Source organism: Myzus persicae, unplaced genomic scaffold, assembly GCF_001856785.1.
Source record: "Myzus persicae strain clone G006 unplaced genomic scaffold, MPER_G0061.0, whole genome shotgun sequence".
NCBI classification, from domain to species: Eukaryota; Metazoa; Arthropoda; class Insecta; order Hemiptera; family Aphididae; genus Myzus; species Myzus persicae.
Genome location: NW_019102076.1, coordinates 383,391 through 398,115, shown reverse-complemented (window position 1 = coordinate 398,115; position 14,725 = coordinate 383,391). Strand labels below are relative to the sequence as shown.

Below are 14,725 nucleotides of genomic sequence, written 5' to 3'. Positions count from 1 at the left end.
AATATTATTTCCAGTAATTAGAAGCTCCAAAGATGAAGTGCAATCCCAACCAATCTGGTAATCAATGCAACACAAATTTGTTTTATTTATTTTTAATTTATACTCATATTTTTTTAAATTATTTTTTTTTTTAACTGGCTAAATTTTTTGTAGAGTTAAGAAAAGTAACTGTGATGATAATAAATTGCAATAATAATACTTACTTTGATGATTTTTGTATGTTAAAATAAAAATAATGAATTATGTAAACATTTTGTAGATATTTATACCGACATTTTTTTTAGGAGCGTCTCATTTGATGATCGATTTTAGTGTGTAAAAATATAGTCGAAAGAAAGTAATATTTAGCTCTTTTAAATGAAATTTATACCAATTATTTTAATTCAAAGTTATAATGCATTTATTAAACTTTTGATGCCCATGGTTCATAAAACTAGTGAACCAAAATTTATGATTTGACCATCCAAATTTTTAGAAAAAAAGCTTTACTAGATCCATGAAAAAATCCATGAAAAAATATAGTCGTTACCATTTAAAAAAGTAAAGTGGATTTTGCCGTTGCTACAACTAAGAATACAATTTTGAAATTGTTATAAAAACATTTCCTGTCAAAAAGAAATAAACGTCTTTTTTCAAAATCCCATATCATGGTTATTAAAAAACACCGGATACAATGACATAAGATACACCCGGTACCTATATGTTACATAGGAAAACTTTTGGTTGTATAAATTGCATATCTACTATGCGGACATGTGGTCGCCCCATTCCACAGAGTCCTTATACTTATTAAGATTCCCACCACAAATAGTATGTTTGATGCTTATAAGTTTTAGTCATTGACAATAGTCGAGGCAGCTGGCAAAACCTATAATTTGTTTTTCACAGTAATTTTTGATCAATTGATTTGTAGATGTGAACGTTTCTGGACTTATTTCGTTTACTTTTTAATCAGTATAATATAATGATTCATTTAACTTAAACAAATTACACATGATGCGCGTTGATTAAATTAAGACATCAACAAATGTAAGTTTTTTTATTTATAAAATATTATAGGTACCTACTTATAGAACGCGTTTCTCTACAAAATTTTATTTTAGTAAAATGCAGTTTTATTTTTTCATTACTTCTACACTTCTCATTTTAATATAAGTATCAATTTGTACTTTTTTTAAAATTTCTAGGAACTGATAAATATTTGGGTGTGCTGCAGTGTAAAACTAAAACATAGAATTAAAATGAGAATGGAATGATTCGTAGGAATTTGTGGTTCGCATTGTCGATGCATTAAATTCTGAAAAAATAAGTGGAATATAGTGATTATTATGTATTGTAAACATTTGCATAAATATTTTTGGGCAACTTTTGAATGTGCCATCTACGTAAAATGCGTCGTTGTTACATAAAAAATTTTAATTTTTGACTGTACAAAAAATAACTATGTTATATTGATTATCATTAATTAATAAAAAAATTTCATGTCTGTTAGTTTTTATATTTAAATCGTTCAATACTTTGTGAACCTCGTCATAACTTTGTGGAATGTTTGGTAGAATATTTTTTCTCATGCGATGAATATTTTTTTTTAATAAGTGTACAATCGTAGCGTGTTAATGTATTTATATCATTGTTTTTTAATTAGGGATGTAATAATTTAGAAGGTTTCTCACATATATCATCTTGCGCTTTTTTTTTTAAATTATTATTTAATATTTGCCTATTTAGTATTTTTTCAGAATCACAATTATGATTAGGTATGTGTTAAATTTTGATCAATAAATTGATTTTTGTTATATTTAAAAAATGACTTACGTGATCAATGAATACATCGCCATCGTTCAATATCATTTTTCGGAAGTTTGTGAAATGAAAATTTATAGCCTTCCATAATACCTATATATTTTTTTACCCTTTTCATTGAACATAATGTTAGAGTCTTCCATATAGTGCTAGTCGTTAGAATTCAGAACACTTACTACCAATATGCAACTATAGGTGTGCACCGTGTAAGCTCGTGTATTAAGCTAATTCTTTAGCTCTTGTAAGTCGTCGATAGATAATTCGTCGAGTTTTAATCGGCATTTATCGCTGTTTCAGATAGTTTATTATATTTTTTTTTTTTTTATTATTTTTTATTTTTTATTTTTTTTATTTTTTTTTTTTTATGTTTGTTTTATTTATTTTTGATATTTTATTTTTTTTTTTTTTTTTTTTTATTTTTTTTTTTTTTTTTTTTATTTTTTTTATTTATATTTTATATATATATACTCGTAAGTAACTATCAAATACTAATATATTATAAATTATACAATTCTTCTTATACTTATTATACCCATTATAATTAATATTCAAGAACTAGTGTTGTAGCTAAAATAATTCAGGACCGAACTAGTGTAGTAGGTACCTATAAAGATCCGAGATCCAACTAGTATAGTACTTGGGATTAGCCCCCATTACTTGGGACCCAACTCCAATGCGCTGGATTTTATAAAAGTATTTTATACAGAATACCTACAAATTTTGGACTGTCTACATAATATGACATAGGTATTCATTTTTTATTATAAATGTATTTCACTTATTTTATTTTGTTTATTTATCATCAACTTTTTCAAATTTTTTATATAGGTACACCTGTGCATAATGATGTGAAATATCTTATGCTATTATTAATGTTAAAAAATATTATTAGATTGCATTTCTTCTTTTTTGAATGTCTTATCGGGAACCTATTCGGATGAATTTGTATTAAGTAGGTATTAACAGACATTTATAAAATACTTACTGATTGTAGGCACAACTATAAAAACAATTCTACAGCTTTATCTTTTAAATATTTTGGTATTTTTAATTTGATGTATAATATGATTTTTATAGTTGGTACTTATAGATAACCTTCATTATGTTAAGTAGGTACCTACATAAGATATCTGAATACATAGAACGGTGGTATTATAGTTGGTTTATTATTTATAATTATAAATTGTTGTTTCTTTCTTGCTTATGAATATTGATCTATCAAAAATTACATGCAAAATTAACATTTTATTTTTATATTTTTTTAAACTGTGATATCGTATTTTTGGCAGAAATTATTAGAATACAATCATGTATCGTCAATAATAATATTAGGTATATATATATCGTACTGGTAGTAGGTACCTAGATAGTAATATAAAAAGTAAAATATTAATAAAATACATGGGATTTTTTTTTTAAGTACACTTTAAAAAAACTATGCCAGTTATACAAGACCATATACAATGAATATTTTTATAGTTATAGATTATAAATATGGACGCAACATCCAAAGAAGAAAAACCATTGAATCCAAGAGCGAAAGCTAATATTTTTGAAATTGTTACTTTTAGGTAAATGTATTATATTATGTTATAAATAGCTATTGTTATATATTGTACATATAGGCTTATAGCACATAGGTAACCTACCTAGGAACAATATTAATATATTTGTAAGTATTCTATTGAACGTTGCGTATGTGCCTACTATGATGCAATTAATTATTAATTAACCAATGTTTTTAAACATTATATTAAAAATGAAGTATTGTAAGGTGAGCTGTTAGCATAAGCTTCTGCAAGTAAATTACAATTAGTAAGCAATTGTTTTAACTATGACTATCTATGGGTACCAGATAATAAAATAGATCATAGAATCATGTGCTTTTATTTCTTTTTAAAGACTAAAGGTACACGAGCACAAATTAGTTTAGCACTTTTGGGTTATCTGAAAACCTATGCAAATTGCGCTTTTGGATACCATTGCATTTTAAACTTTTTATATTGAATGTATTCTTTCAAAACGCGAGTCAACTATTTTTAATGTTGAAACTTGTTTTTGATTTGGTTATGTTACCATGTATATGTTAGTCACGAAGGCATTTATTTATAACAATAATGAAACATCTAGAAATGTAAAATGTGAATATTATTGCTACATTTATTACAAACCATATATTATTTTGAGTTTTGATTAAATATTAACTATTATAATAATATATTATATACATTTATTTTTAAGTTGGATGTTTAAACTCATTAAAAAAGGATTAAAAAAAGAATTAGATTTAATCGATTTATACAGAATTTTGGAAGAAGATTCATCTGCATTACTGGGAAACAAATTAGAAAAGTAAATGATACGTCATGTGTATGTAACGAATACAAATATAAACTGTATAAATGCCAATTTACATTTTTTGCAAGGTTATGGAAGGAGGAATTGATAAATTCAAAAACAAAAAACCGAAAACCGAGTTTTTTAAGGACATTAATTCAAATGTTTGGAACAGAGTTTATTTGTTTTGGAATTCTATTAACAATACTAGAAATTTGTTTAAGGTAGGTAAAATTTAGGGATATAGTGTGTATGCACCGTATCTGAAACATTTATAATTAGTTTTCAGTCATTACCTATTTTAATATTGCATATATAATTGTAGTACACATTACTATATATTTGATATACAATTGATTCATTATACAATATAATTTTTTTTCATATATTTAACTAGCGTTGGTATATCGACTATTGTTGGAAAAATAGTAGTACATTTTGAAACTAATAAATCAGTTAATCAAAGTCTAGATGGAATTTACTTAGCAATTGGCTTAATAGCAGTTTTATTAATGAGGTCAATTCTTTATAATGGTTTCGATATGAGAATATCTCATATTGCAATGAAAATTCGTATTGCGACTTGCAATATTATTTACAAAAAGGTACATTTTAATTTTCTAATCCTTAAACAATAAACATGTGATAGTAATATTATTCTATTGTTAATTATAAACAATATAGATAAAAATGATAAAATACATTTATAATATTATACCTAATACATTTTTTTTTTTTTTTTAGTCGTTACGACTCAAATCTAATTCTAACGAACAGGCTTCAACCGGTCAAATAATTAACCTTATGTCAAACGACGTAAATCGATTTGACATATCACTTTTGTACGTGCCTTTTCTGTGGATTGGTCCTTTGGAAACAATCGTAGTGACGTATTTTTTATGGCAAGAAGTTGGAGTGTCAGCTGTACTTGGTGTTGCAACGTTGCTTATATTTATACCATTACAAAGTTAGTAGATAATAGGTATCCTATATAAATTACGGTAATTTTAATTATCATGCTGTAGTTTGGTGAGGCGTGGTCGTACGCTCTATCTGCGGAAACGCTTTGAGTGTACTTACGGGTCGACATGGCTAGCTCCCCGATGGGTGACCACCCGGGTTTTTAGCAACGCATACTTACCACACATACACAAGCGACAAACATGAGTTACAATTCTACCACCTAAAACACCTACCAAACCTACCAAACCTACCCAAAAAAACTCCCTACCATACCATCCCACACCAAATTTCCTATGTTGTCTAGGGGAACCCTTAATAAAAATAAAAATTATTATGCTGTATTTTAAATAACTTTACTTAACAAAAAATGTAAGTATACAAATTTATTAATGAAAATAAGCTTTAAAGTTATTGGTATTTAGGACAGATGATATCGCGGTCATCAGCTATACCTAGTCTATATCTCTATAATTTATCAGTCATTGCTCTTTTTCTTCGCGAGTACCGTGATGAACTTATACCATAATAAATTAATTGTTTGTAAATGTTTTTCAACTTTGGTTAAATTTGTATTTATAGCATCGAAGTTACTATTAATCATCGCAATTCAAAACCAATTGATGTTATAACTTTAAATGTATACTAAAAATAAAACATTCCTAATTGTTTTTCAATTAAAAATAATTATTTTGTTTGACATTTAAGTATGGCTGGGGTCAAAAACGTCTGAAATTCGATTGCAAACAGCCGAAAGGACGGACAAACGAGTACATTTAATGAACGAAATAATTTCGGGTTTACAAGTGATTAAAATGTACACTTGGGAACCATTTTTTAATAACCTTACAAAATATGCCAGAAAGTAAGACATTATTATGAGTAGGTACCTACATAATATATAATATATAGGTACCTAATAAATGTAAACGAATTCAAATAAAAATAAATTCAATGGTTTATTACACTATAGGAAGGAAATGAACAAAATTATAGAATCGTCTTACGTCAAAGGAATTTTGTCTTCGTTTTTCCTATTTAACACTAGAATTTCATTATTTGTGAATTTATTTGCATACATATTATTTGGAAACAATATAACTGCCTCAAAAGTAATAATTAAGTTTTTATAGTATAATATGATATTATTGTATTTTGAAGTTTAGAATAAAATATATTTAATGATTTTATATTTTGCTTAGGTATTTGTAATCACTTCGTATTATAACATTTTACGAGGAACATTGACTGTAGCTTTTCCACCGGGTATTGGTTTATCTGCTGAATTACTAGTGTCAATAAAACGAATTGAGGTGTGTATGGATTTATTTGTAAATAATACTTTTTTTTCTCAGTCTAAAAAACATAATAATTTCTTAGGATTTCCTTCTGTACGAAGAAAATGATAAACAAGGGATAAACCAAATAAAACCAACAGATGTTTGCAGAAAAATAGTAAACGGCGGTACAGTGTCGAATAACATAAGTAATGAGAACGACGTCGTAGAACAATCAAATAATTTTGGCATAGTCATGTCAAATGCTTCAGCCAAATGGACAGACTCTCAAATCGAAAATACCTTAGAAAATATCAATTTAACCGTGACACCCGGTCGATTGGTCGCAATAATTGGTCCAGTAGGAGCAGGAAAAGTATATTTATTATTTAACGAAGAAGTTAATTAATAAATATTATATCATAATCTGTTTTTTTAACCGTAGAGTTCGTTGGTACAAGCTATTTTACAAGAACTACCACTTATAAATGGAAGTATTTCCGTGCGTGGTATAGTATCGTACGCATCGCAAGAACCATGGTTATTCTCGGGTTCTGTTAAACAAAATATTATTTTTGGTTCACCAATGGACAAAAACCGTTATAATAAAGTAATCAATGTCTATATTTTATATTTCATATTTAAAAATGTGTGATCTATGAACGTCAGCAATATTATTTATTTAACTGTTACGTACTTTCTGTACCTACAATTAGTATCATTCAATTATGGTATTTAGGTAATAGACGTATGTGCACTGAAAACAGATTTGGAACAATTTCAGTATGGCGATCGGACGGTTGTAGGAGAAAGAGGATTGTCTCTCAGTGGTGGACAAAGAGCAAGAATAAATTTAGCGAGGTAATCATTGGAAGTGATTTATCTTTATGATTTTATGAACTTAGTTTATTATTAAAACGTATCTTATGCCAGAGCTATATACAAACAAGCGGATATTTATTTATTGGATGATCCTCTATCAGCGGTGGATTCTCGAGTTGCCAAGCATTTGTTTGAAAAATGTATTAAAGGTAAGTACTTAAATATTTTATGTTGTGTATAATACCTATGGATTTTAAAAATTGTAATAACTTTTATAATAATTGTGATCTATATCTGTTATTATTTTTATTCAAAGAGTATCTCAAAGACAAGACTTGTATACTAATAACCCATCAAATACAATACTTGATTAGTGTTGATCAAATTGTTTTAATTGAAAACGTAAGCATAATAAATAATAATATTATACTGTATAATTTGTATATAATATAACTATAATATACCGAGTGATCCATCTAACGTAAGACACTCTTTATTTTGAAAACTATTAACGTTTTTGAAAATATTTTGGTTACATAATTTGATGTAAAAAACATTTATTAAAAACATTTATTTAAAAATGTATTTATTTTTTAATTTTTACATTTTATAGACGACTATAGGTTAAATTTTTTGAGTTATAATTCACTTATAAGTAGGTGTTTAATATTTTACCAAATTTTACCTCAAAATGTTGATCCCCTACTCCGCTTATGTAAATTTACAATAACTAATTACCTTTGTAAGTTGTAACTAATGAACTACTTATTCGAAATGCATCAAAATATACCGAATTATACTCTGCTTTAGAATATCATATAAAAATGTATGTAGCCATCAAAAAGTGTACTAAAAAAATTATGAAAATAAAAAATCGTAAGTAAAAATGTTTTTAATAACTTAAAATTGTGTAAAACAAATATTTTCCTAAATGTTGGTGTTTTCTGAAGTAAGAAGTGTCTTACGTTAAATAGATCATCAAGTAAGTTTGGATTGCACATTTTTTTATTTGTTCTACAGGCAAAAGTTACATTGGAGGGTTCATATCAAGAACTTCAAAGCTCTGGTTTAGACTTTACGAAATTACTGGGATCTTCATTGGAAACAGTAGTTTTAACCGACAATGAGTGTACAAATGAAAAATCCACTATTGAAAGTTCTGAAATACATTCCTCTAATACTGCACAAAAATTGTCTGTATCCAATGGTTCGTCATCTGTCAAAAACACTGAGATGAACAATGTTCACCCCGAACCTGTTAACATGGCTGAAACACGTTCTTCGGGGAATGTCGGATTTAATATCTATAAATCGTATATTTTCGCCGGTGGTCGTTTTTGCAAAGTACTGAGTCTATTGTCAGTTTGCATTTTTACTCAAATACTAGCATCCGGAAGTGATTACTGGATAACATATTGGTAATGTCAAATGTGTACCTATTTATTCACTTTCAAATAAAATTACTTAATATGGCTGATGTATAAAATATCATAGATCTAAATATGAGGATCTGAATCTGATGTGATCAGTCACATGTTAACGAATGACCTTGCCACCGTTTTCTATAAACCTTCATTCATAACAAATACAAATATGAATTAAATTATAATAACTAAATCATTAGAATATTCTAATTTTATATACACATATATACAGGTACCTTATTTAGAATTGAATAATTTTTAATGCGCTCCACTCATATAAAAAAAAAAACGTTCCAATAGAAACTCGTGAAATTTGGATTTAAATAGAATTGTTTATTTTTCAGTCAACCATGCTTAGGTAGTATTCTGCGTACTATTGTACATGAGAATTGATAGTGACGAAGAATATATTAAATAATTACTTACTAAATACCATATATACTGTGAATATAAAATTAAAATACCTCAATAATCATATAAGGTGGTCAGGTCAGATAACAACCACGTAGCTTTGAAAAATCTCAGTTTTACAGACATCCTACTATTTTCCTATGAAGAACATAGTTAAATAGTTGCCCCCTCCCCCTGGGATAAGAGGAAAATCGGTTCTTTTAATCAGCTTATACAATCTTGGTCCGGACAAGTGCTTTAAACTATTAAATAGCTGTGAAAAAATTTCGTTAACAGTTTTCAATTATTCCAATGTATCATAATGTTACAAAACATTACATTTTTATTTAATTATTATAATCTAATTAAGGAGTTTATATGTTATCTTTTAGTTTAAGTTGATTGTTAAAATGTGAACACATATTAAAAGTATCAATGCAAATTACTTATACATTTAAACGTACCCATAACCCAACCTAACCTAACTCTAACCTTAGGCTAGTAGACTGACGAGTTATCAGTCCAGGTATGATATAACTGTGCATGAAACATAGGTAATCTACCACCATGACCACGACCATAATACAAGTTTTCTTAAAAATTATAAAAAAGGAAAATTAAACAACCACAAAAATTGACCACTCGGGAAACATCCTCCTCTGCTCCACTCCCTTAAAACTGGTCCACAGAACGTAATATTATGTGATTTATTATTTGTCAATAGGGTTAACCTGGAAGATTATTATTTGCTTGGACCTGAAATATTCGTGGATATTAATAATGTTACGTTCACAACAACCTATTCAACTGACACAATAATTCCGTGGATTGTATCTAGGCAAACTTGTGTCATTGTATTTGCAATACTTACACTCTTAATTATCATTTCTGCTTTTGTCGAGTTGGCTCTGTTGGTATCTATATGCACCACAGCATCTTCAAACTTACATAATCAAATGTTCAGTTCAATAACAAGAGCAACAATGAACTTTTTGAATAAAAATCCATCGGGTTCGTATTAAAATCTTCTTTGTTTTTTGTTTTGTGATTTTAATCACACACTTTAATATTAGGACGAATTCTAAATCGTTTTTCAAAAGACGTAGGAATAATTGATGAAATTTTGCCTCCACTATTCGTTGATGTTGTACAAGTAAAATATAATATTATTTTTATTTGCGAGTACCTATCTATATTATAGGTACTCAATTAAAATCAGTGTATTATGTATTATGTTAAAATACAATACTTTGATTTTATTAGATCGGATTGGTGGTGATAGGAATATTAATAGTGGTGGGAATTGTCAATGTCTATTTAATCCTACCAACATTAGTTATAGTAGTACTTTTTATCAAAATGAGAAAAATTTACATGACAACAACTCGTAATGTTAAACGTCTAGAAGGAGTTGGTAAGTTTTGTAAACACCTTTTAATTGTGTAAAACATTATGAATTTATGAACAAATACTCTATTATGGTACAATACTTTGCAAATCATAAATTTAGCACGAAGTCCTATGTTTACTCATGTAAATTCATCACTTCAAGGATTGACAACAATAAGAGCATATGATGTAGAACAAATACTTTTCCAAGAGTTTTCGAGCCATCAAGTAAGAATCTATCTATTATGTAACCTCCGATATATACCCGTTGTACATACGTACCAATTATACTGTAATATTATACAAATTCTAGGATTTGCATTCTTCGGCTTGGTTTTTATTTATGGCTTTAAGTAGAGCATTTGGGTTTTGGTTGGACATTGTTTGTATTTTTTATACAAGTCTTGTAACGTTTTTCTTCATATTTATTGTTAATGGTAAGTTTATTACCAGTTTATATAATGAAATTTTAGTCGTCCCTTAAGTATTTTATTATATTTATTAAATAGTTATATTATTTCAGATACACACGGAGGAAATGTCGGTCTAGCTATTACACAAGCAATGGGATTAACAGGTATGTTCCAATGGGTAGTAAGACTGTCTGCGGATATGGAAAATCAAATGACATCTGTTGAAAGAGTTCTAGAGTACACAAATGTACCACAAGAACCAGCTCTTGAGTCAGCTCCAAGTAATAGCTGTTAAAATGGCCTAACAATAAATTTAACTTAACAAATCTATTAAGGTACATATTTTGTTTTTCTTAATAATGTTCTCCTCTCAGATAAAAAACCACCCAGAGAATGGCCAAATAAAGGAAAAATTATATTCGACAAATTGTATCTGCGTTACGACTTAGAAACTCCATTTATTTTAAAAAATATCAATGTTACAATTGAGGCTACGGAAAAAGTATTAACTATTTATTTATTGAATTATTAAATACTATTATAATATTGATATTGGAATAATTTAAGTTAAACTTTTGTCTAGAAAGGAGCAATGCAACAATAAGGATATACCTTACTTAACACAACCTATACCATTATGGTTTACATGGAACCCATTTTCTTAAAAAATCTTTTATATACCAACGTCCAGCATTTATTGAGTATTTTAAAAATAAACTACCTTATTGCTTTTAAATAAATATATGTCCTACTGAATTCCTAAAGAAACTTTAGGTTAAATGATGTGATAATAATTTCATTTCATATTTATATAGGTTAATATAATACCTATGTTTCAAAAATTAATGTACAGATAGGTACTCATATTTTTTAGAATTGACTAATAGTAGTAATAATATACCGTTTGGGACATTGGAGATTTGAAAATGATTTTAATTCTCATTAAATTTAAGTCCTGTAATTTAATTATTGTAACTTCGTAATTACACAGGATTTTCATTTAATGAGAATTAAAAACGTTTTGGACAAACATATTTTGTATTTTAAAACACATAGTATTGGTAGGTACAAAGTTATAATACTCGTATACTAATATTATTATATGATAGTATTTAAACTAATAATATTTTTAAATTTTTGTTAATGATGTCGTGTTTTTTTAGATAGGGATTGTTGGAAGGACTGGTGCTGGTAAATCGTCTTTGATTGGAGCACTATTTAGATTAGCTTTTAATGAGGGTGGTATTACTATCGATGGTATCGAAATACACGAATTGGGATTACATGACTTGCGATCCAAAATTTCCATCATACCTCAAGAACCAGTTTTGTTTTCAGGAACAATGAGAAAAAATTTAGACCCATTTGATGAATACCCAGATCATGTTCTTTGGAAAGCTTTGGATGAAGTAAGAACACAATTTAATAATTATCAAGCACACAACTACACGTACAAGACACAACAACACTACAAAGAAAAGTTTGTGATAATTTATTTAATATTTAATATTGTTATTTTTAGGTGGAACTTAAAAATGTCGTAGAAGATTTATCTGATGGATTGAACTCAAAAATATCCGAAGGTGGATCTAATTTGAGTGTTGGTCAAAGACAATTAGTATGCTTAGCTAGAGCTATTGTACGGAATAATAAAATCCTTGTATTAGACGAAGCCACTGCCAATGTGGATCCACAGTAAAAAAAAAATATAAAACTATTGTTTCGATCACAAATAGTATTTGCATAAGACATTTGATTAATATTATGTGTTATTTTTTTCATTTTCAGAACTGACGGTTTGATTCAAAATACTATTAGAAATAAGTTTCGAACATGTACAGTATTAACTATTGCTCATCGTTTGATCACTGTTATGGACTCTGACAAGATAATGGTAATGGACGCTGGTACAATAGTTGAATTCAACAGTCCATATACTTTGTTAGAAAACAAAAATGGATATTTGTACAAAATGGTAGAACAAACCGGTCCAAATAACGCCAAATTATTACATAGTGTAGCAGCTGAGGTATAATAGATTGTAACTATTCATAGTTTATTTTCACATTATACTTATTCTAGTTTGTAAATAAATGTGTTTTTTAAAATTGTTTTAGAGTTTTAATAGACAGCAAAATTTAGATGCTAACAGATTCTCAAACTAAATACCTCGACGAAGATACAAATGAAATTACTACAATCATAAATATTCAATAATATATTTCATTATATTATATTGTATCTACAAATAGTATTCAAAAAGTATTTTAAATTTAATTAAAATTATTAATTAATTAGTGTTAATTGTAAATTAGTTTGGTGTTATTAAAAATATAAGAATTTTTGGCAACTTAATACCTGTTGTTATAGCTATATGCGAATTGATTGATTTTAAGTACCTATTCTATTTGTGATACCCTCCATGAACTGTTATGATTATTTTCTTTTTCAAGAATGAGATTTTAAAAACCTATTATTAATTTGAAAGAATAAATAATGGATAAAAATATAAAAATAGGAAGTGGTCTCTTAAGACAAATTATTTAAAAAAACGAAAAAATTAAAACTTTAACTATAAAATTGTTTAGCTACATACTTATATCATATATGGATGTGAGAGACTGCTGCAATTTATAAAGATTTATCAAAAAAAATATGTATAATACAATAATCTTTTCAGTGTACATAAATATAAAAAGTAAAGAATGGCAGAGTCGTTTAGATTACTTATAATTTATAAGCCAAAAAAATTAAGTGCAGTAAATTATCTACATCGTCAAAACTATAGGAAGCGGCTGCTAACAGGTAACAGTATTTCACACTACGAAAATTGATGAATAGGTATTTGAACGAGCCTTAGAAAAATAGCATACAATTAATGGAAAGAGTTCTCCGGGCACTCTAAGGCTAAATTAAATCATAAAACGTCAATTTTGAGAATAAAAACAAATAAAACCATCAGACGAGGTTTAACTTAGCATCTAAGTACCAACATCAAACGAGGTTCACCTAAGTAGGCATCTACTCGGTAAATCGAATATTAACATTATATAATATTACGAATAAAATATGAAAGACGATCATTTTTTTTTCCATTCTGTATAATGCAAGTAATAAGTATACACGTATATTATTATGTCATATATTTTTATATTGTACTTAGGTATACACGAGTTTATTGTTGTATTGCGAAGTCTTGGGCAGTGTGCGTGTCAGCGTTTACGGCCTATACGGCTGTACGCGTAAATCTTATTTAATTGCAAATTGACAAGTACACGCGTTTACTTTCATCACACTAAAACGTCGTTTTTCCGGTTGTCATTGTTTCGAATTTTCGTGCATACACCTTTTATAATGTTATAATATATTATGTGTATAGGTATTTACTCTGGTCACGGCCCAAGGTCATTTGTTTGTAGCTGTAAATTCTTCGCGAATAAAAGACACACACAACAATCAAAACAATATCATATGTAGGTGTCTATGTAGATCTAGTCTCTATAATGTAAAAACAAACTTGTGGTATTATGGTACATACATACATTAAAATATACCATTTATAGCGTGGTCAAGTGACAGTTACCGGAATAAATAGCCACCAGCAAAATTCTAACGCCTTATAAATGTATAGTATTTTTCGTTTTATATTGAAAACGGTAAGGTATATTGAAGTACAATAAATTATACTTGCGATTCATAATGATTAATAATACCTTAATGCTTAATGACTTCTTTTCGCAAGTTATGCAAAACTAATCAACGAGTAAAAAATTCGTAGGCCCAATATCGCGATATAGGTGTACAATATATTTATGTTATATTTTAATCTTACAAATCATCGATTGCTGCACATTTTTATTGTCAGTTATAATTTGTATAGTTATATTATATAGAAAATGTTTATTTAATG

The 14,725-nt window shown here is 27.6% G+C and overlaps 1 protein-coding gene across 3 annotated transcripts; it reads left to right on the top strand.

Moving 5' to 3' along the window:
• The first annotated feature begins 831 nt into the window (after positions 1-831).
• LOC111031152 (probable multidrug resistance-associated protein lethal(2)03659) lies at positions 832-13,094 on the top strand. Of its 3 annotated transcripts, none has more exons than XM_022310983.1 (26): positions 832-1,029; positions 3,289-3,374; positions 4,045-4,155; positions 4,230-4,364; positions 4,538-4,745; positions 4,885-5,107; positions 5,809-5,965; positions 6,074-6,212; positions 6,303-6,413; positions 6,481-6,753; positions 6,823-6,987; positions 7,117-7,238; positions 7,311-7,408; positions 7,516-7,601; positions 8,220-8,617; positions 9,738-10,024; positions 10,087-10,166; positions 10,277-10,427; positions 10,524-10,630; positions 10,716-10,839; positions 10,926-11,096; positions 11,190-11,317; positions 11,979-12,224; positions 12,338-12,510; positions 12,604-12,844; positions 12,933-13,094. In XM_022310983.1, exons 2-26 carry the CDS (start codon positions 3,298-3,300, stop codon positions 12,978-12,980), a joined length of 4,059 nt encoding a protein of 1,352 aa, XP_022166675.1. In that variant the 5' UTR covers positions 832-1,029; positions 3,289-3,297; the 3' UTR covers positions 12,981-13,094. The 3 variants fall into 3 exon arrangements, with proteins under 3 accessions (XP_022166675.1, XP_022166672.1, XP_022166673.1); XM_022310980.1 differs by having other exon boundaries at positions 3,283-3,374; XM_022310981.1 differs by lacking the exon at positions 832-1,029 and adding an exon at positions 2,935-3,135 and having other exon boundaries at positions 3,283-3,374.
• The last annotated feature ends 1,631 nt before the right edge of the window (positions 13,095-14,725 follow it).

Bases quoted from the DNA above. Each gene is read 5' to 3' on its own strand.
- LOC111031152 (XM_022310983.1), top strand. From the start codon at position 3,298: ATGGACGCAACATCCAAAGAAGAAAAACCATTGAATCCAAGAGCGAAA. The intron at 7,602-8,219 runs GTAAGCATAATA...TTTGTTCTACAG, and splicing joins AAATTGTTTTAATTGAAAAC to GCAAAAGTTACATTGGAGGG. The intron at 10,631-10,715 runs GTAAGAATCTAT...TACAAATTCTAG, and splicing joins AAGAGTTTTCGAGCCATCAA to GATTTGCATTCTTCGGCTTG.